Source organism: Lissotriton vulgaris, chromosome 12 (assembly GCF_964263255.1).
Source record: "Lissotriton vulgaris chromosome 12, aLisVul1.2, whole genome shotgun sequence".
Lineage (NCBI taxonomy): Eukaryota > Metazoa > Chordata > Amphibia > Caudata > Salamandridae > Lissotriton > Lissotriton vulgaris.
Genome location: NC_141700.1, coordinates 63,696,167 through 63,719,442, shown reverse-complemented (window position 1 = coordinate 63,719,442; position 23,276 = coordinate 63,696,167). Strand labels below are relative to the sequence as shown.

Sequence of the window (23,276 nt, the reverse complement as noted above, 5' to 3'; positions counted from 1 at the left end):
CAATGGCAGCTCGTCACCGGGGCTCACTGTTGCTGCCTGACTGAACTTCCCTCAGCAGCCCTACAGCTTCAGGGCCACGGAGATAGAGGGAAGGGAGGGACGTGCCTCAAAACGGGTCGGACTTGGACAGAAAACCAGGCATAAAGAATAAGAGAGGCACTCAGTAATGAATCACATAGCTAACAAGGCGTATTTCAAGACTCGTCGAAAATACATGAAAGGCGAGCCTGCAGCCTTTACCTTGGACGCGCAGAAACATTTTAGCGCTCCTTGCAGGTCTTCCTCTTTCGTCCTGCTGCTTCCTTCTTCCCCCGGGCTGCCGCGCTAGGATTGGCCGGCCGGCCAGTCACGGGGTTAGGAGAGACGCAGAAGTGCCGGCAATGCCGGACCAGACACGGGGGCGTTCCCGGCGTCCCGTGACGTCGGCAAAAGCCAAAGAATGTCGGGAACGCCCCCGTGTCTGGTCCGGCATTGACGGACAGGCCCCTCGTCCAATGGCAAGGCTCCGTTTACGGAGCCAGCCAATCAACGACGAGGGCCGAACCAAGCCACACTACAGTTATCATCAGGTTTTCGCCTGCGCCGAAAAGATGCGCAGAGCGCATCTTCGGCGAGGCAAAACCTAAAAAGGGGAACCACACATTGGTAACGAGTGGTAATTGCAATATTAACAATAATAAGCAGGCTTACCTTGCTCATTGGCGAGTGTCAGGATAGGCATGGGCATCCTGTACTAACTCGATAGCAGATTTGTAATCACTAGTCAGTAGAAAAACAAACAAAAGAGTAGCTGAAGCGAAAAACCATGAGCTAGCCTACGACTCGTGCAAAAGCATCCCAGAGTCTAGCGGCCGGATCCCATAAGAGGGACCCGCTCCGTACTTGCGTCGCTCTCATGGGGCTGCCAGCTGTAAACCTAGTCATGTTGGGTGCCTGCCTAGAGGACCTGGCATACGGTGCTAGTTAAAAATTGAAGAAAAAGGGCATGACCCCCAGGGACCACCCTATCCGGGGGACGGAATTGTGCTCGCAAGGCTCGGCGCATGCGCAAGAGCACAGGAACCAGAGCGCATGTCCTAAGGTGGAACGGCTGATTGACAGCACATACGCATTGGATACTAACTTAGAGGCCACTGACCCAAATTCTGGGTATATCGGTGTTAACCTACAAGGTGCGTCCATACGTGTTCCTGAAGCACAAGGAAAGTTGAAAATGTTATTCTTATATGCAGTAGCGAACCTTGCCGCCCAAACTACAACCAACTATTGGTCTATAGACATGTTATTGCAGTGTAAATGGCTACGCCAAAGCTACTCTTGTGTATACGTAAAATGTAAAATCTTCAATAGGAAAAAGTTCCTGAACTGATCTAGGAGCGCCTGCTCAGGGTGTTAGCGTCTGGTCTAGGTAGTATAAACCAGGCCAAGGTGTAACCAATGTGTGGCCACAAGAGTGGACCAATACTGCCAATATATGCGGCTGTGCCTCATGTGTCAACTCACGAAGGAGAGGTGAAGTAAAAGAGAAACAAATTAAGGGTCTACGGCTGAGCCGCCGTGCAACTATATTAACAACAAAGGGAGACCCAAGAGCTATTAAAGATACAGAGTCCATGCTCCTAACTTCATCACTAAAACATAAAGGGACACTGCAACTTGGACGTTGGATGCAAAAAGTCATCCTGAAACGTAGGGGTGCCAAAAAGTCACCCAAACAAACAATTTAAAGAGAAAAAAGAGAAAGGGGGGAAGGAGACAGAAAGAGGAGCCTAGGTAAAAACACCCATCATAACAAAGGCAAATATTGTCCTTCGTAGCCCTCACACACCCTTAGGATATCATGTTTCATCATACACCCATAGGATGTCATGCTTCATCATCGGGCTATAGCTCCACGTGGGGCCGGCGCTGCAATCCCCCACGGGCCCCAAGATGGGACACTTTACTGGAGATTTTTTAGGACAGCCGGATGGTGCATGTAGGTGTGCGGGGTAAAGGAGGTATGGGGTAAAATGAGGGAAAAACCAGTGCCTAGTGAAAAATCAAAGGGGGAGGGGGTTTGTACGCAACAATGTGTCGTAGTGATAAACCTCAAGCAGTAGTAGCCATGAAAGACGTTCTTGTTCTAATAGGTATATTCACCTGATGAATCAAGGAATCAAAGGTCAACATGTTTCATGCCCATAATCGCCCAGAGGTCGGTGGCATTTCGTCAGGACCAAAAACTTATAAGTGCACGTGAATTCTAAAAATAGAAGAAAACCTCTCAACTTAACAGGGCGGCCAGGGGGGTTATGTATCCAGTCTCAGGATACATCTTCTTAATGTGTCCCGCTCCTGTATAGTACCTAGGACAAAGAGACAGACAGAAGAATACTTGTATATGCATCAGTAACAACTTTTTGCATCCAACGTCCAAGTTGCAGTGTCCCTTTATGTTTTAGTGATGAAGTTAGGAGCATGGACTCTGTATCTTTAATAGCTCTTGGGTCTCCCTTTGTTGTTAATATATATAAAAATAGCCTTTGTATTATAAGAAACACATTTACACTGCGCCAACTGGCATGGGCAATATTCACAGGGGATTATGTACAAATGACAGGGCCACATGGACCACCGTCGGAATCATCACTTAGTAGAAATTAGCAAATGTAGAACATGTATTAACCATAGCACAAATTATAGATGTAGAGCACAACCAGTAATTACCAGTGCAATACGGACCTCAGCATTCACATTCGGCATAAACACATTATTCACACGCACCATATGAGGCACTAGGCCTCATAAGCATAAAACACTTTAGAAAACAATGGTCATAAAGCCAGGGTGCCCCAATCGGGGGCGCAACGCACTGACACTGGCCCCAGGCTAACTGGCCTTTCACAGGGGCTCACAATGCCCAATGTCCAGAATGTCAGGGCGTCGGTAGGGCTACTCAATTATCCCTAGAGCCACAAAAAGCCCTTACATTTTTGCATGTAAAATATAACACTTACCTGTGCTCCTCGGGTGTTAACCAAGTTGATGGCGGTGGTCGCATCTCATCAGCGTAGGTTAGGGGTGCCAGCCTTCCCCTACCTCGTCGACTGGCTGTTGAAGGCGTCCTCACCCCAGGCTGTTGTCTCCCACCTTCAGACTATGGCAAACCTCCTGCATTTGCTGGGGGTTCTCTATAAACGTGCCGAAGTCACACGTGACTCTTCCTCAGATGCTCTTTTTCATCGGGGCTGTTCTGGACACTTTGCGGTTTCAGGCCTATCCTCCCGAGCCGTGAGTCCAGGATTTTCAGGTTATGATGCCAATGTTTCAGCCTCTATCCTCCATTGCGTTTAGACTGACTCGGAGGCTGACTGGACTCATGGCCTCCTTCATCCTTTTGGCAAAGCATGCCAGGTGTTGTATGCAGGCTTTGCAGTGGGACCTGAAGTTCCAGTGGGCACAACATCTGGGAAATCTCACCGACTTGGTACAGAACTCGGAAGGAACTGCAAGAAATCTGCAGTTGTAGTTGACGACCTGCGATTGGGTCAATGGCAGACCCCTCTCCCTTCCCCAACCAGATCTCACAGTTGTGACAGATGCGCCACTTCTGGGGCGCGGTGGCCATCTGGGAGTGGTGGAGATCAGGGGACCCTGGTCTCCAGCTGAGTTGGCGCTCCACATCAATTTGTTGGAGCTTCAAGTGATTCGATTGGCATTGAAGGCATTCCTTCTTTCTGTTAATGTCATGTGGTACTGCAGCAAGCACTGCGTTGTGGACTCTGTGTTGAAAGGCCCTGCGTCTCTGGACATGTCTGGAACTGCACGGAATAACTCTGGTGGTTCAACACCTCTCAAGTTCTCTGAACGCCAGGGCGGGCAAACTCAGCCATCAATGCCTTTTGGATCACTAATGGCGTCTCCAGTCGGAAGTGGCACATGGTCTCTATCAGACCTGGAGAGATCCTTGGTTAGATCTGTTCACCTCAGAAGAGATAGCGCAGGGTCAGCTATACTGCGCGCTGGAGTTTCCAAGGCAGCTATCGCTCTGCGTCGCCTTTCGTCCCGCTTGGAGCTCAGGGCTTGCTGTAAGCCTTTCCATCCATACTACTCCTGCTTAGGGTTCCGAAGAAGATCAGGAACGACCAAGCCTAAGTCATTCTCGTGGCTCAGGATTGGGTGAGCAGAGTCTGGTATGTAGAGCTTCTGAAAAAGAGCATTGATTCTCTGATCAGGCTGCCCCTTCGTGAGAATCTTCTGTCGCAGAGCAGGGGAGGGTCCTCCACCCAAACCGGTCAACTCTGCGCCTCCATGCATGGAGATTGAGTGGCTGCAGTTCAGGGCTTCTGACCTTCCTCCTGAAGTAAGCAACCTCAATTTTGCGGCCAGGCGGCCCTTCACTGAGATGGTATACGCGTGCTGTTGGCAGAAGTTTGTATTATACTGTACAGAAAGGTCTTTTGACCCTCTTGTTGCTTCTCTTTCCACTGTTCTTCTATTCAGTCTAACCCTTGCCCAGCAGGGCCCTGCTTTGGGTACTCCTAATGGTTCTTTATTATCTAGCTGCTGTCTGACCAACTCTCTCTCTTTAGGTCTCCAATTTTAAATAGGTTTTTGAAAGGACTAGCTGACTTGTTTCCGCCTACGCCCTATATTCTGCCGCAGTGGGACCTTAATTTGGTCATCACTCTTCTTTTGTGTTTATTTTTTATTTTTGCTGATAGACTGACCCAGATGGAATGGGGTCACAACTATCATGCTGCCCACCTTTTTTGCTCCCCCACATCCCTCTAAGGAAGAGGAGCGTCTGGACCCCAAAAAAATGTTATACCATAACGAACAAAAGATTTCAGTGTGGACGACCAACGCTTTGTGGAGTACGTGGGAGCTAAGAAGGGCCGGGCAGTGCAGAAAAGGACCATCTCTTACTGGGCCATTCTCTGCATTAATATCTGCTATGACTTGGCTAAGAAGCAGTCTCCTAAGGGATTAAGGGCCAATTCCACAGGGGAAAGGCTGCAACTGCGGCCTTGGCTCGGGGTGTCCCAGTTCTGGACATCGGTCAGGCAGCAACATGGGCATCTTTGCACACGTTTGCCAAGCACTGCTGTCTGGACAGTTCGGTCCGCAGGGACGGGCATTTTGCTCGTTTGGTTCTGCAGGACTTCCTAGTGTGAGGAATTAGTCCGTAACCCACTGCCAGGAGAGTATGGCTTGGATATCTAATTCAAAGGTAAGGAATCTGCAGCTAGAAGTCTCTATCAGATTAACAAGTTACTTGCATTCGGTAACGCATTATCTGGTAGAGACTTTATCTAGCTGCAGATTCCTTACAGGCCAACCCATGCCTCCCCACTTTGCAGACTGATTGTTTGGGCTAGGGTTACTCCCTTTTTCAGGGCCCTGGTTAGCACACATTTACCTCAGCTACTTGGTGGCTCTGTGCTTCTGACCTTGAAAAAACATAAAGTACCGAAGGCCGCGTGCCTGGATGGCGTTAGCGACTTCACACGGAGCTGGATTGAGCAACCAGATGGCGCGCACAAGGGATATTGCTCAAGCAAAAGTTTCCGGATCCAGCCTGATGCCTGGGAAATTCAGAGGGAAGGAATCTGCAGCTAGATAGTCTCTACCAGATAATGTGTTACTGAAGGTAAGTAACTTGTTTGACTCTCATACAAAGCTGCTTTTCTGTGCTCTCCTGTTGTCCTGCCATCATGTCCCCCCCCCCACACACCTCACTAAGATGTGTAAAAACCACTTCTGCGTCTAGTTTGCATGCAATGATAGGAATCCCTCCTGGTCTGAAGTTTACCTTCCATATCTAGAGTACATAGCACTCCCACAATGTATAAAACAAGGCATAGTCTGACTAGTGCCCTTTATCGCTGTTTGGATTAATTTTAATATTGGTGCCTAGCGGTGGGATTGCGGACTTGGTTGCAGCTACTTACTAGTAATTTGGCGTAATACACCCAACCTACACCAGGAGTTTTCTCCTTGCGGCCCTCCCAATTAGTCTTTTTGTTTTTTCTAAATTTATTTCTGGTGGTGGGTGGAGTTGGTTTTAGGTTACCCTCACCTCTTTAAAATTTCTGGTGTGCATCCAGGTTTGCCAGACTCACAATGGAGTTTGCGGTGGAAAACCTGGAAGTCTATTCCGTGCCCCAATTGAGAATGTTCTGCCAACAAATGGGGGTCTTTTTCAAGCATGGTGCCAGGAAGGGGGAGCTCCAGACTAGCCTTAGGGCCTGGGTGGAGGCACACCAAGAGACAAAGGAGGAGGATGAAGAGGTTGACCAGGGCACAGAGGGGGGGGGTGGAGGAGTTATTCCGCCATGAGGGGGAAAACTTGCTCACCGGACCAGTGTCCTATTCCAGAAAGGGCAGTAGCATTTCTGGGAAAAGCCTAACGGAAGCTGAGCTCACCGATAGGAGGGAGAAAAGACAGCTAAAGTGGGAGTTGGCTAAGTTGGAGCAGGAGAAAGAGGAGAGGAGGATGGTCCACGAGTTTAGGCTGAAGGAACTGGAGCTCCAAAGTCTGCAACGGGGGTCCTCTCCTGTTAGGAATGGTGGCAGCGAACCGAAAGAGTCAGCCAGGGAGACCAAACCCTATATCCCAAAGGACCTGATAGCGAGCTTCAGTCAGGGGGATGATGTTGCTAAGTGGCTGGCCGCTTATGAGGTTTCTTTGAAGGTTCATGGAGTGCAGGAGAAGCACTGGGGGGGTAGTTTGTACAAGTACATGCCTCCTGCTGGTCGGGACACCTTGCTGGCCCTGGATCCAGAGGAACAGACAAACTACCCCACCATGAAGCTGGCGTTATTGAGGAAGTTCGGGCTCACCCCAGAAAGGTACCGACAGAAGTTTAGGGGGAGCCACAAAATGGGAACTCAGAACTGGGTGGACTTCCTTGATTACGCCAGAAAAGCCTTAGAGGGTTGGGTCAAGGGCAGTGAGGTAAAAGATTATGAGGGGCTGTACGATCTGTTTTTGAGAGAACACCTCCTCGAGAAATGTTTTCCCGAGCTGCGCCAACACCTGGTAGACAGCAAGCTGACCAATCCCCGGAAGCTTGCAGAGGAGGCGGACATCTGGACAAGTACCCGGGTGTCCACCAAGGGGACTGGAGGGGAATCTCAAAAAGCCGGACAGGGCGCCCCCCAGAAGAAGGAGGGGGGGGAGAAAAAGAAAGAGTTCTCTAAAGGTCCCCAAAATAACTTCCAAGGGAAGGGAGCAGGTTTCACCCCTAGGGCAAACCCGCCCCGGAACCCTCATCCTGGCCAGAGCCAGCAGCCCAGGGTTCTCCACTGTTTTGAATGCGGTGGCGTTGGACATTATAAGGGAGATGTCAGATGCCCAAAGAGACCACCCCCTCCCACCGGAGGAAAGTCACCGGGAGTAGCTAGTGTAGCGCTCTGGGAGGAGTTGCCCTTAGATAAGGGGGGTGAGTGGGCGGGTGTCACCTTAGTGTCCCTGGGAGAGCGGGAGATGGTGCCAAAGATCCAGGTGCCCCCAAATACTACAAAGTATGGGCAATGGGTTACCATCAATGGCCAGAGAGGGGAGGCTCTGAGGGATACAGGAGCCAGCATGACTATGGTGAGAAGTCAGCTGGTGTCCCCAGAGCAGGTTGTTCCTAATGTACTCCACCCCGCCGCGATGGCTGACGGCAGAATGGGCCACTATCCAGTGGCTGAGGTTCCCTTTGAGTGGGAGGGGGTTGCAGGTTCACTTCGAGTTGCCGTAAGCCCTGCCGTGCCAGTCGATTGCCTGTTGGGGAATGACATGGAACACAACACTTGGAGAGAGGTGGAATACCGGACGCATTCTGCGATGCTGGGTACACCTGACTGGGCCTGTGTCAGCACACGGTCTGCGACTGCCCGGAGAGGGAGTTCGCCTGGGTTGGAGCCTGGAACAATGGCCCAACCCGCTGCTAAGAAGGGACAGACACGGAGACAGAGAAAGCCTGCTCCGGCTTCCACACCCCATGAGACAGATCGGCCACCTGCGGTGGTGGACCAGGAGTCCGTGGAGGGGGAAGTAGACTCTCTGGAGGATTTGCCCATCCCTGCGGAGTGGCATGTGGAGGGAGGTCCTACCAGAGAGGAATTCTGTAAGGGGCAGAGGGAGTGCCCCACCCTTGAGGGACTGAGGCGACAGGCTGAAGCCCAAGCAGCAGGTGATGTTACGGGACATTACCATATTTACTGGGAGGATGGACTCCTCTACAGTGAACCCAAGGTACCCTCGCCTGGTTCATCGAGGGCCTTGGTAGTCCCGCAACAGTACCGAGCCTTTCTTTTGGAACTGGCTCATGCCATACCCCTGGCAGGACACTTAGGCCAGGACAAGACCTTTGCACGGCTTGTTCTCCACTTTTACTGGCCTCAGATGAAAGCGGCGTCCAACACATACTGTAGGACATGTGTAACCTGCCAGGCCAGTGGGAAAACAGGGGTGAAGCTAAAAGCTCCCCTGGAACCACTTCCAGTCGTTAGCACCCCCTTTGAGAGGGTGGGCATCGACATTGTAGGGCCTTTGGATCCACCAACAGCAGCTGGTCACAGGTTTATCCTGGTACTGGTGGATCATGCCACACGGTACCCAGAGGCAATACCTCTGAGGACAGTCACTGCACCTGTAGTGGCAAGAGCCCTAATGGGAATCTTTACCCGAGTGGGATTTCCCAAGGAAGTTGTGTCCGACAGGGGGACCAACTTCCTGTCAGCTTACATGCAGGCCATGTGGAAGGAGTGTGGAGTGACCTACCGGTTCACCACTCCTTATCACCCCCAGTCGAATGGACTGGTTGAGAGGTTCAATAAGACCTTGAAGGGCATGATCAGAAGTCTGCCCGAGAGCCTGCGGAGGAAATGGGATGTCCTCCTGCCCTGTTTACTCTTTTCCTACAGGGAAGTGCCCCAGAAGGGAGTGGGCTTCAGCCCCTTTGAGCTTCTGTATGGGCACCCTGTACGCGGTCCTCTCAGCCTGGTGAAGGATGGTTGGGAGAAATCTCCCAGGAAACCCCCCCAGGATGTGGTGAGCTACATGCTGGCCTTCAGGAGCCAAATGGCGAAGTTGTGGAAGCAAGCTTCTGACAACTTGGAGGCCAGCCAGGCAGTCATGAAGGAGTGGTACGACCACAATGCTCACCAGGTGGAACTGGAGCCTGGACAGAAAGTGTGGGTGATGGAGCCTGGAGAGCTTAGCGCCCTCCAGGATCGCTGGACAGGCCCCTTTGAGGTGTTGGAAAAGAAGGGTAAGGCCACATACCTGGTGGACCTTAAGACCCCTCGACAGCCCCTACGGGTGCTACACGCCAACAGACTCAAGCCCCACCATGAGAGGCCCGAACTCATGCTGATGATGGTGACTGACGGGGGAGAGGAAGCGGAAAGCGAACCTCTCCCAGATCTCTTTTCGTCCCAAGAGAAGGATGGGTCAGTGGAGGGAGTGAATCTCTCTCCTACTCTCACTCCTGAGCAACGGGAGGACTGCCGCCAGATACTGGAGCAGTACTCTTCGTTGTTCTCCCTTGTCCCGGGAAGGACCCACCTGTGTACCCATGATGTGGACACAGGAGACAGCCCACCAGTGAAGTCCAAGACCTACCGGCTGTCTGACAAGGTGAAGGCTAGCATACATGGAGAAGTTGCCAAGATGCTAGAGCTGGGAGTAATTGAACCTTCCAACAGCCCTTGGTCCAGTCCGGTGGTGCTCGTGCCAAAAGCCGCACCACCAGGCACCACACCTGAACTGAGGTTCTGTGTGGATTACCGAGGACTGAATTCAGTGACAAGGACTGATGCTCATCCGATCCCTAGGGCGGATGAATTGATTGACCGGCTAGGAGCTGCCCAATATCTGAGTACCTTTGACCTCACTTCAGGGTACTGGCAGATCTCCTTGACAGATGGAGCAAGGGAAAGGTCAGCCTTCTCCACGCCTGAGGGACACTACCAGTTCTGTGTGATGCCCTTTGGGCTCAAGAACGCCCCTGCCACATTTCAGCGGCTGGTGAACCAGGTCCTCTCTGGAATGGAGAGTTTCTCTGCTGCTTACTTGGATGACATTGCTGTCTTCAGTAGCAGTTGGGAGGACCATCTGCAGCATTTGCAGGCCGTTCTCCAGGCCCTGAGACAAGCTGGATTGACCATCAAAGCCAGCAAATGCCAGATTGGGCAGGGGTCGGTTGTGTACCTTGGACACTTGGTGGGTAGGGGAACTGTGCAGCCCCTGCAGGCGAAGATTGAGGCAATCATGGCCTGGGAACCCCCCAAGACACAGACTGAGGTCCGAGCTTTCCTGGGCCTCACAGGTTACTACCGTCGCTTTGTGAAGGGGTATGGCACTATTGTAGCGCCCCTCACAGAGCTCACCTCCAAGAAACAACCTCGACGGGTAGTTTGGACAAAGGCTTGTCAGCAAGCCTTTGAAAAGTTGAAACAGGCAATGTGTGCGGCACCGGTCCTGAGGGCCCCAGACTTCTCCAAGGAGTTCATTGTCCAAACGGATGCATCAGAGCATGGCATTGGGGCAGTGTTATCGCAACTCAACGAAGAGGGCCTGGATCAACCTGTAGTCTTCTTATCCAGGAGGCTGCTTCCCCGGGAACAGAAGTGGAGTGCCATTGAAAGGGAAGCTTTTGCGGTGGTGTGGGCTCTGAAGAAGCTGCGGCCATACCTCTTTGGCTCGCACTTCCTGGTTCAGACCGACCACCGACCCCTTCGTTGGCTGATGCAAATGAAGGGGGAAAATCCCAAGTTGTTGAGGTGGTCCATCTCCCTACAGGGAATGGACTTCCGGGTGGAACATCGGCCTGGAGTGGACCACGCCAATGCAGACGGTCTCTCCAGGTATTTCCGCCTTAGTGATGAGGACTCCCAAGGGGTTGGGTAGTTCTCCCCACTTTCAGCTGGGGGGGACGCGTGTTAGACCTGACTGGCTTTTTGGCGAAGTCCCTCCTAATTTTTATTTATTTTGTCCCCTTTTTGCCCCTCATACCCTTGTTAATTTTTGTGTCTACTGACTTTTTGTAGGTGTTGGTCAGGGGGATAGGTGTTTTCTTCCCCCCTCATAATCTTTTACCTCAGGCCCAGAGGCCTGTTCTGACAGGAAAGTTGGCACCACCTAAAATGGTGGCCACCAACTGCCCCAACTGTCACCAACAGAACCTGGCCATAGCCTAACATAGGGCATTCCAGAACCTTCTGGTCCATTCTGGACCACTGAAGGGCAGCCTATATAAGGCGGAATGCTGGACAGCCATTTTGTCTGTCAGTGAGGAGCAGCTAGAGTGAAGGCTGAGGTCTAGTGGGGGTAGGATTCTGAAGGGTGGTTCCCTCTACAAGAGTAGCCCTCTGTCAAGGTTTTCCCCCTCCTTGGTCCTGTTGTCCTAGCCAAGTTAGCTCATCCTGCTGATCCTGGGCAGATAGATTAAGGGGTTAACTTTAGTAGTCCTGGGAGCTGAGCTGAGAGTTCCCCGTACCCCTAGTCTGCCCAGTAAGGAGGAATAGGGGGTTGGTGCTGGGAGAGTACAACCTGGCTTTATTCTGAAGGAGCCCCCCTTACCCCTCCTCTTCGTTTTGGTGAAGGAAGGGAATTCATTCATTAAACAACTGATAGCATCTCCTACCAGTGACTGGTCCTGTGGTGTGTGGCCATCCCCTCTGCCAGCTGAAAAGAAGGTGTGAGGTGAACTGTGACCGGGTTTCCATCGATCGCGCTCTGGGCCAGCACCCCCCCGGGATCCACTGAGCCTGGGAAGCTTAGAGAGGCTTCCCTTTGTAAGCGGGACCCCAGGGGCATTGATCGCGCTGGAGACGCGTCGCCTGTCCTGAGAGGAACCAGAGGCGTTACTGCGCACGCCCCGTCTGTGGAGATATCCCCGGAAGGAGGGGCCGTGAAGTGAGCAGGCCCCAGCGAGCAGCGTCTCTCCTCGGAGCAGATCCCGTGGGAGGCGGCCTCGGCGAGAGCGCTTCCGCGCATGCGCACCGGAGGAGTGTTTCCTTCGCGCTGCGCTGAGGGAAGGCGCCGGAGGGTTCCTCAGCTCGCCGCCTGTCAGGTCGCTTCCTCCTGCTTGGGCGCCGTGTACAGGAGTCGGCCTGAGCAGGGAGGGAGAGCGAGGAGGCCTGGCAGCGGTAAAGAGGGTTGGGGTCTGCCTGGAAGTTATTTTAGCGCAAAGGTAGCGCGAAGGAGCAGGCTCACGCTGAGGAGTCAGCTGAGGAGTGGGAGCTTTCCTGGCCTTGTTTTCCCTCAGCCCCTCACACCAGATCGATCTTGTCCCCTGAAACCGGACTGTCTGCACATCCGCCTGGTAAAAACAAGTAAGGAGGAGTTCAGAAAGGGGGAGAGTGACGCTGGTAATTGACTTAAGGAAACCTTCAGGGACTGGATATTTTGAGTATAGTGTTCTACAAGATATTTTCATTCCACTACTGTGGGGGGCTTAATTGAATGCTGATGGCGGTAAATCTAACCCAAGGGTACTCAGAGAAGTAATAAGAGGAGCTAAAGGTGTTTCATGTAAATGAGAGTGAGGCTCTGGCCTGATTTAAGTAAGCTGAGTACAGTCATTACCTAATCGAACCTTCTTAGTTCAACTGTAAGAAACTGCCTTGTGATTCTCTTTGAAACTGGTTTAATGACAAATGAACTGTAATGTTGAACCTGACTGACTAAATTGCTTAGCAGTTTAAATGTTATTACTGTAATGATATTTGCTCTTGCTTATAGTGAGGTGTAGTTTTCTCCCAAGATTCTAGCGGAGTATATCTAGCCTAATTAATTCTAAGGTACAGTTATTCTAATGAAAAAGCGTGATCAGAATCCGGAAGTACAGTGACAGCTAGTAATGTAAAAAAGTGATTATCTGCTAGTAATTTAAAACGTGTAATTGCTGACCCTGAAAGTGATCTAAACTGATTTGAACTATTTATATGTGAGTTACTGATACTTGACAACACAGAGCATATTATTTTTATATAAAGCAGCACGTATTTTCATATAATTTTGGTGTAGTGTTTTTCTTTTTGAGTGCTATTGCGTGAAGTTACTTTTGGGTGGTCTGCAACCTTTACACTGTGCCTCTAAATGTTAGTCTTGCCCTAGGCCAGGCTACCTAATTCCAACATCTGTGCTCTCCTGTTGTCCTGCCATCATGTCCCCCCCCCCCCCCCCCCACACACCTCACTAAGATGTGTACAAACCACTTCTGCGTCTAGTTTGCATGCAATGATAGGAATCCCTCCTGGTCTGAAGTTTACCTTCCATATCTAGAGTACATAGCACTCCCACAATGTATAAAACAAGGCATAGTCTGACTAGTGCCCTTTATCGCTGTTTGGATTAATATTTGCTGAATAGCCTGCTCTGATTGGCGGAGGTTCACAGATTTCCATCTCTTCTGGGCAATTGCAACAGGTGCTTTAGCATGGAACGCTGACCAGTTGTCCTCAGGGAGCAGAGACAGAATGATTTTGCAGCGAGACATTAGAACGCCTCCACTCCAGTCTGAGCGACGGCTGCAAGGTCACCGGCAAGAGGTGTGCGGGTTGAAATGGTCTACTGATCATCAGCTCCTTGCCTCAGGTGGCAATGACAACAAGGTATTCTAGCACTTTTACTTGAATTCTATTCACATACTTTTTAAAGTGTTGCAGCCACACATTGGTCTATAACATTCCCTTTTCTCCTCACACCAGCTACTGGTGTGGAATCACTCCAGCCTCAGTCCAGTCCAGCAGTACACAGAGCACTTAGCAGCCGTAAAAGCGATTGCCTGGTCTCCCCACCAGCATGGCCTACTCGCTTCGGGTGGCGGCACAGCAGACCGCTGCATCCGTTTCTGGAACACCTTGACGGGCCAACCATTGCAGTGCATTGATACAGGCTCCCAAGTGTGCAACTTGGCATGGTCGAAACATGCCAATGAACTGGTGAGTAGTTGCGGATGAGGTACTACATACAAATCTGAGCTCTGTTAAGCCTGGCCATTAATGTTTGTCTGTTAAATTTACTTCAGGTGAGCACTCATGGATACTCTCAAAACCAAATCCTTGTCTGGAAGTATCCCTCCCTGACACAAGTGGCCAAATTAACAGGACATTCGTACAGAGTTTTATATTTGGTAAGTAAGATCGTTGTTTGAACTTTTTCCAGTCTGTAACTCGCCATCAGAAGCAGCGTATGGCCGTGCAAGACTAATTTTTGTTGATATTAATGAGGATTTCTTTAGAGCTTCTACCCACAGATATGCAAGCGCTTCCAGCAGGGTCCATCTCATTGGAGGATGAGAGTAGTTAGACTGGCCAGAGCTTCCTGATGTAGTCGCTGGTTTCTCGGCCTTTGGACCAGAAGGAAAAGTGTTCTGTAGTGTTACACACAGCACTGAGATTGTCCCACCACAATATGGTCTGAAATCTCATTCGGCTACTCATTTGAATTGTGGTTCTTGTTGATTGCCCCACTCTCTGTGATGCTTTTAATACAAACGTTTTTGTTTTTGGGAGCGTGATGAGGGTGGCATGTCTTTCCTGTCCATGTCACTCAAGGTAATTTCAGTGCATTCTTTTAGATTTGTACAGCGATCTAAACCCAATTAAATGTATTGCAATTTGCATTAAGTGGAATATTACCTGCTCAACAGCTTTTCTAGCTGACAGTTGTTTTTAATGCCTCTTTTTGGATTGACCGTAGTATGGCGACTAAAAACCTAATTGTTTGAAGGTGCTTGTAACTCATGGTGAAGGTGGTTAGAGAGAAATGCATGCTCGTCAGGTGAGAGGGCATTTCCGTATGTGGCATCTGACACCTCAAGCTGTCTGTGAGTTGAGACACAGTGAGAAGCTAGTAGTTGCCACAGACTGACTGAACCTAATGTCCTCCATGGCCATCGCTAATGCTATCGCAAAAGGTAAGATGGGCTCAGTTTAATTTCTGCATCTCTGAAGAAAGCACCGTACTCTAAATGAAATGTATTTCTTTACTGCCAGCCAAAGAAGTTTTGGTAAATCCCAGAATGATGCCTTTCTTTGCCATATTTTTGATGTAATGGAGAGCGCCTCAGAGGTCCAAATAGATTTTCAGCCTGATGTAACTAACTGTTAGAGGCTCAACTTGTCTTTCTTCACTTACTCTTTATCCCCCCATTCCCAGGCAATGTCTCCAGATGGCGAGGCCATCGTTACGGGTGCAGGGGACGAAACATTAAGGTTCTGGAATGTTTTCAGCAAAACTCGGTCTACCAAGGTAAAGTCTTTCTCTGTATCTGTGAGTTCTAGAGTCCTTTGTGTCTTAAATTCATTTACTACCCTCCATTGTTCAGTTACATAAATATTGAATGTTTGCAGTAGAAGGTGAGATCTAATGGTTGAGTTAGTGCTCTTGGAATCTGAATGTTTGATATGTAGACTTCGGCGCTTGAGCAAAAAATCGAAAGCTGGGCAAATCCACTTCATCTCCATGTGCCTTAAACTGTAAAGTTGTACAATGTAATGTTTAAAACCAGCCACTGTCATGTCCCAAATTCTTATTCTGTCATATCTTGTTCACCTTGACTCGCATGCACTTTCTCTCGCGTACACACTCCATGTTAGATTACTTTATTGCAGCACCAGAATGTGCTGCAGAGCTCCTTGGAGCTAAATTTCAAATATACCCAAAATAAAAGAAAGTTAATTTTTATAGTGTTTCATTATCACAAGTGGTGAAACAATGAGCAGCTCGTGATGCCCCCCTCCCTCCCAACAATGACAATAGATAGCAGGCTACTATCTGCATAGTTGATGCCATGGTAATTTGTAATGTATATATGTTTACAGGTGTTTTAAATCAAACCAGGATGAAATGGGGTTAAATATGTGCAGTAACTTAATATCAATGCCTCCAGAAGTTGCATTTCTTCACAGTACACCTTGTCCTTCTGTGCCGATGCCTACTCGTTGCCACCAGATCCAGTTGTTTCCAAACTGACATTGATTAACCACCAGGGTAATGTTGGGCTATGAAATAATTAAGGCACAACCAGTAGTCGTACACCTCCTCCTAAGCCTCTCCTTCAAAGTCTGCAATAGTGGAGGTTAAAGGCTGTCTTCAGGTCTTCCTAATGCATTCCAGGGCACGCCTGATGTTCCTCACAACACTGATGATGACGGACTAGGAGGCACAGTCTAATATATGCTGACTGAAGGGCAGTGTATTTAGTCCTACAATATGGCAGTGGGCTAGATACTTAAATAGGGATAGAGCTGGGCTCTCCACCATGTCACCAAACAGAAGAAAATATCCTTTTTGCTGTAATAGTTTGTAGATCATCAGAAGTGGTAGGCTTGCAGTTACCTACTCTGAAAACAAAAACAGTTTCTTGACTGAATTCTTCAACCAGGTCCTACTTAATCTGAGCCACTGTTAACATTTAAGGAGGATCTTGCAGCAAATCCTAGTAACTTAGCCTAAGTCACACTTAGCCTTTCCAATCAGCTGACCTGTGGCAGACCACAGAGACCAGCCCCTGGCTTCCATGATTTTTAACAAAAAATCCAGTGCCCAAAAGTCATGGTGCTCACTTCCAAAAGTAAAGTCAATCTTAACACTTTTCCCTTGAAGCCTCTCACTGCCTGCCGGCCATACGAGTAGGTGGTTGAAAAGTATAGGTGGCTTTGGAAAGAGAATATTTGCCTCCACTATCCGGGCTTCAGACTCTTTAATTGCTGTGTGCATTCTGGACAGGTGCATACATGCTCTAATGGACAGGGCCAGCAAGGTGGTGTTGGCTTTTCTAGAGGAACCCACTAACCCAAACGACCCAAAAGGACAGGCCGCAGCAGTCCCCAGGCTCTCTCCCACCCCCAGCAATCAGTGAAAGCTGAATCGAGGGAAAGGTACTTTGGCCGTGCGAGACTGCGAAAAACCTGGTGCATCCCTTATTGCACGCACAGACACTTGAAAAGCACTATCTGCAACAGCCCTTGCTGCAGGCACGTTGTTAAGGGTGAAAAGAGGACAATTTCTCAGTGGGGCTATCACTGTGGGAGTCATAGGTCGTCCACACGGTACCCTAACTTTACGAATCATCATAAGCCCAGAGCTGACAAGGCACAAACTCCAACGGTGAATATAACAAATCAGACCTCAGTCATGGTAGGGGACACACAAGTGATGGCCTTGAAATCTACAGAGACCACTCACATCATTTTGTTAATCAATGGCGGCAGTCTTAGACATTAAAACCACGTTGGGTCCTAAAATAGATATCCAAAATGAAGTGTAATACCTAAAGAGCAGGGTGGATGATCAGGAAGGCAGATCCCGTAGAAATAACGTGCGCATAGTGGGCCTACCGGAGCAAATCGAGGGCCAAAGCATGGAACTATTCCTTGAAACCTGGTTTTCTATGGACATTCTCAATGGCAAATATTCTAAATTCTTCCCAGTCAAGCGGGCATATGGGTACCAGGCGGACCTCCCCCCGCCTACTCCCACCCACCCCCCCTCCCAGTCCGGGCAACCCAGACCAGTGGTTGAATGCCTATTCAACTACCGGGACATGGACCATATCCTGCAAGTAACAAGGGCCCGCGGCCCATGGCAAATGGAAAACACCACGGTGCATATCTATCTTGACTACACGGTGTCAGTACAACGTCGTAGATCTTCCTGATGTTGACGTCAAGCGATGCCTCCGGAGTCACGAAATACAATATGCGCTACAATACCCCGCCACACTGGGTATCCATCACAAGGGACAGTACTTCTGCTACTCCCCTGAAGAAGCTTGGACCTGGGTGGAGCAGAACGGGCTTGCTAGCGTCACGGCGGCATTGCTGCCGGCCCCCGCTGACGGTGGAAAATTGCAAGTATGCGTAGTAACCGTAGCGAAGTCTGTGGATAGCGCCCCACACAAAGCACAGGCAGCAAGGGAAAGGGAACAAGCCTTCAAATAGATGGAACATTACGGTAACCTGGTCTCGCCCTCCACATCAGGGTCAGAAACAGACGCCATGCCAGACCAAGAATACCAGCTAACGGAATCACAGCACACAGCGTTGCTAGGAGGAGGCCCCACAGTAACACCACTAACTGCGGAAGAACTCCGATGAGCCCTCTGCACTGCTCTTAGGGAACTTATACAGTAACTAAAGAGACTATCACCACTGCAGTTTGCTGCAGCAAAAATCAACTTTGTGTGACGAACATATATATTGATATCAAGTTCATGACTAGCATGCACAGATGTGGCACCCACTCCGTAGATGTCCATGCAACTCTACTACGCCCCCACGTAGACGATAAGTGGCTGATAGTGCACTGCTATGTATTCCTTTTATCTTGCTGCGCTTTGATTTTCTTTCTCAGAGTATCCTTTCAGATATCCTTTTTTTTCCTATATATTATCTGTTATTTGAATTTTTTTCTCTTTGCATATCAGTGCAGATGGCCTTGTGTCCGTTGGCAAACTGGCCTGGGGTAGGGAGTTGAGTAAATTAAATGTTCAATTCAGTTGGTTCCGTTCTGCTGTATACTATGCCCAATATGTGCAACGCCACCAATTCAATACTCTGGGTATGTCTGCCACAGGGGAGGTTCAGCAACTGCCGGATACACTACAAGGGTGGACATACCCTCCTACTGTTTACTATCCAAAAAAAAGATGTTGGCTAGTAACTATCTCTTGCTCGCCTGGATCGTACGAGGACTACCTGGCTGTGCTAATTGACGCAAGGTATTTCAATATTTGCATAGTCATAAGGTTGCAAAGGCACTACTTTAAGAGACACACCTTATCCAGCAAAACCTCTCACCACTGTGCAAGGGTTGGAGGGGTACAGTGATATGGACTACGTATTGAGGTTATGCCAGGGAAACTTTGATATGGGTGGCACCCGGGACCCCGCTTCAGTCGCTATATACTCGGGTAGACCCACATGGTCGATATACGATCCTGGAGGGTCTCTTAGATGGTTCACCGATAACACTGGTTTCATTATGTGCCAAATTCGGGGCAAGCTATGCTTCTACAACTCATGACCCCGTCCTTATTAAGTGATCTGTTGGTGCCAACATATTGGGGGGGACTACAACTGCGTACAAGATTTAAACTTGGACCGATCATGCCCGCCACTCCCAGGCACACAATCCATAGGCCTGACACACCGCATGAAGATTTGGGCCATGGATATGCAACGAAGCAAAGCTTGACTCAGCAAGCACCCTATGGCATGTATATACTCCAATTTACTCAGTGATTCACAACATATACACTAGAATTGATGCAATATTCTGCTTAGCAGCAGCCTTGTCCTGGAGTTCTGGACTTTTTGGTTCCGTCCAGAGGTGTCAGGGAACAACACCCAAAGACCCCGGAGTTCCACCTGCCTTGGTGCACAAATGAACAGAAACACGGGCTTCTCGATGGTGGCGTCAAAGACCAAAGGTTTATTACTGCAGGGACACAGAAGTCACAGAAACTACGCATGGGCAGTAACTAGGAGCCTGTTCGATTTGTACAAAGAGGGTTGCTCCTTATATACTAAATTTTTGCCTTCAGGCGAATTCTTTACATGTTGGTACATTCCCAAAACCTTTGTGTCATAAACAATAAATATTTAGCGTACATAGGAACCGTTGATAATATCTGTTACAAAACATCTACGAAGAGGGGTTCCCACTAGTTCATCACAATCCCTTGTCAATATTGCATTCAAGAGCGGACCGCCTCATCGTAAATTTCGTTACCTCCCCCTAATAAAGATTCAGAAAGAAAGGAACGGAGCCAGGTGTGGAAGATAGAAAAGCGGGATAAGAGATGTTTGTAGGTTGTAAATGGGCAAGGCTACCGGCTTCGGCCGCCTAATCGTGATCAGGACAATGGATACGAAGACCAGTTTAGCAGGACTGGCCTCGGGCAGAGGAGGCAGCCTTTGCCGAGTCATGCAGCTACAGCGTGATCTGGTCTAAGGTGCACGTGTCACTAGAGAGGTGAATCTCCGGTTAAGGCTATGTGTCCTTAATCGAAATGAAGTGATCAGAGGTTATTGCGTATGTGAGGGCAAGAAACACAAAATGGCGGTCATGATCTAAGATGGATGCCGTGGGTAGATCAGAAATGTGTTTATAAAAGGAGTGCTCTTGCTCGTAGTGTAGTGAAAACACCAGGATATACTAAATGGATCATTTGCGGTTCGCTGATACCAATATTATGTATTTCCGACAATATTGAAAACACGGGTTCAAATCGTCACGGAACCTCAGACCCTCCTTTTGCCCTTACATAGGCAATTACTCAGTCTATGTCAGAGTCTAATTCTATGCTCATCAGGTCAGTGACATGCTGTTGTATCATCATCCTTTCTCGTGCCTTTTCTCCAAACGCAGGTGGCTTCCTAAAACAAGTTGCAGCACAAAGACTACACAGAGCAGGACCACACTGGATAATCAGGCAACATGAGAACAGGAATACTAAGATGACACCAATGACCATTAGAACCTTCCATCCCCACGTCGAGATCAGAGTCCAAAACCACTCCATGAAGGACCAGTTTCCCTTGTCTACGTGAATAGAGTCGGAAATCTTGTGTAGCTTAGAGATCGCCTCATAGACTGTTGGAGCATTATTAGGGATAAAGACACAGCAGCTCGATTGGATCATTCTGCATACCCCACCTCGATCTGCAAGGATAACGTCTAGAACCATGCGGTTCTGCAACGTCATGAGTCTATCCGCCTGAAGCTCAGCTGTCAAATTGCTAAGGGCACCAGCAGTTTCGGTAATAGTAGATTCAACTACCCGTGTTAGCTGACGTATGTTTCTACTATTGGCCATAGGCCCCCAGAACGGAAGGAAGCCTTTGAAGAAGTCTCCAGCTTCCTGACCAGCAGTATCTTCCTTGCTGAAGACACCTCACTACTCTGGTTCTGTGGTAATCAGATGAAGCAGTGTATGTCGGAGGCAATAATCGAGCAATATAGCAGGATCCTGAAAAGTCGGCAGGCAACCATGTATAAGCTCTATCTCGACAGATGAAGTAAGTACCCCTAGCAGTAAGAAAAGCAGGGGAAGAGTTAGCCGGAAACACATAAGTCTCTACGCACTCACTTCTCCCTAGCTGAGCTCTCGGATTTCTCCCATTCCCTTGCAAACAGACCTGACCTCGGTGAGGTACGACCCAGATTGGAGTTGAGCTTTTACGCTTGCTTTCTCCTAAACTAAGGCGATACTCTGAAGTATTCCAACTTAAATATACTCGTAATTCGTCTCTAGGGTATGATGGAGTATTATTGACGTCCTTGACCATGTCAATAATTCCCTGGACTAAAGCTTTGTTGGCAGAGTTATATTTAGTGGAACGTGGTGGACGTGGAGGATAGGTCTCAAGGGCATAAGCAAAGATGGTTTGAAGTGCCTGAAATGATCCATTGTAGCTAAAAGGCAAAACCAGATAGGGAATACCTTTATCCATAGTGTGGGGTATCAAGCCACACACCCAGCAGTCTGTAGTGTTAACTACCAGTTGGTGTTGGTGCAAGAGCTGTACAAAAGTGTTGTTAATGAACTCTGAGCGTCGAGCTTGCTCATGTTCAGGAAACGAATGAAAAGAGTGTATAGAAGAAACAGTAGAAGTAGCAGGATCAAGGGGAGGTATTGTAGTAACTGGCACAAAAATCAAATTTATACTGAAGACGATTCCACCCACCAACGTTATCAAAACAATCAAGAATGTAATGGCACATTGCATCAAAAAGCATTTACTGTGAAGAATTCTATAAAGTCTGTTTCTGCGAACATGAATCACATTTTCTCGTTGCAGCGCAGGAAGCTCCATCTTCTACAATCCGCTCGCGACCACTGATGATGTGTACGTAGATGAAAATGCCTCTATCAGCCCTGGGAGTTCCCAGAACCAACAGAAAGATCGACCTTGTGTCAGACCCCTGCAAATTCAACTAGGCACACAGCCACGACCCTACGGCTACCCAGACGGCAAGGCAATTTAAAAATAATAAAACAATAGCAAACTTCCTGGCTGAAGGCAAAAGTTCAAAATATAAAAATATCACGTTAGGCAGTTGCCTGCTTTATTTGTCCATTTTACGGTTTCGTAAATTATATCTTTGCTTCGCAGGTACTGTCTGATCAGTAAATAGCGTTTCACTAGTAGCTGTTGCAGTGTTCAAGTTCGCAGATGACAGAGTTCTTTCTGATACAGGGGACAAATGTTCAGTGTTCAAAAGAGTCTTTTCTGAAGGAGAGTCAGAGCTTGGAGTGTCAGTGATCAATTCGGCATCGCTGAAAGGGATGAATTTTGGCGTGCTTTCAAATTCGGAGGAACCAATTCCCTTCTTCACCCAGTCGTCGTAAGGAAGTGGCAAAGGCACACGCTTTACATGGGATGCATGCACCCAGTGCTTGCGTCCAGCCACACGAACCGCTGTCCTCGTTGCCAGTAGGACTTGGAAGGGTCCGACAAATCTCGGCTGAAGGTTCTTCGTCCTTGCGAAATTTCTGATCACAACTTGATCGCCGGGTTTCAGCTGATGCCCTGGACTCTCCGGAGGCTTTGGCAAAGCATCGAAAACCTGTTGGTGAATAAGACTCAATTTAGCAGTCAAGTCGTAAAGGTAGTCTATTAACATAGGATATTCTAGAGAACAAAACTTTTTAGGCCTCGGCACACCCCAAATATTTGCCGGGCGGCCAAAAACTATTTCGTAGGGGCTAAGCCCCACTCTAGAATGTACAGTTGCTCTCGTTGATAACAAAGCCAAAGGAAGTGCGTCTGGCCAGGCTAAACCTGTGGATGCTTGTATTTTAGCTAATTTCAGCTTAAGGGTGCCATTGTAACCCTCCACTAAACCAGCAGACTGGGGATGGTTCGCACTGTGGAACTTTTGCTTCAGACCTAGGCCGGCACACACACTCTGCATAACTTTCCCTATAAACTCACTTCCGTTATCTGACCATACAATCCGTGGCATTCCATACCTAGGGAAATATTCTTTGAGAAGAATCTTGGCAGTTGATAGGGCAGTATTGTCCTTTAGTGGATATGCTTCGATCCACCTGGAAAAAGCACAAACTACCACTAGGACAGAGGTCTTCAAACTTTTGTAGGTTGAGCCCCCCCAGCTGAATTTTTTTAGATGTTGGGCCCCCCACCACCTGACAGAAATTTCTGGAACGGTATTTACATGAATCTGTTTCGGAAGTTTTCCAGACCATCAGGGCAAAAACAGAGCTGCCTCCATCATGGGCCCCCGAAAGGCGTATTTATGCTCACTTTATGAGTAA

General features: G+C 48.9%; 1 protein-coding gene across 3 annotated transcripts in view; it reads left to right on the top strand.

Moving 5' to 3' along the window:
* The window catches only part of FZR1 (fizzy and cell division cycle 20 related 1), a 91,968-nt gene that overhangs the window by 50,873 nt on the left and 17,819 nt on the right, over positions 1 to 23,276 (top strand). For all 3 annotated transcript variants that reach the window (XM_086947128.1, XM_086947130.1, XM_086947129.1), the window contains 4 exons: positions 13,412 to 13,596; positions 13,693 to 13,926; positions 14,013 to 14,117; positions 15,146 to 15,238. In XM_086947128.1, coding sequence (XP_086803254.1) covers positions 13,412 to 13,596; positions 13,693 to 13,926; positions 14,013 to 14,117; positions 15,146 to 15,238 — 617 coding nt within the window. The remainder of the gene's footprint in view (positions 1 to 13,411; positions 13,597 to 13,692; positions 13,927 to 14,012; positions 14,118 to 15,145; positions 15,239 to 23,276) is intronic.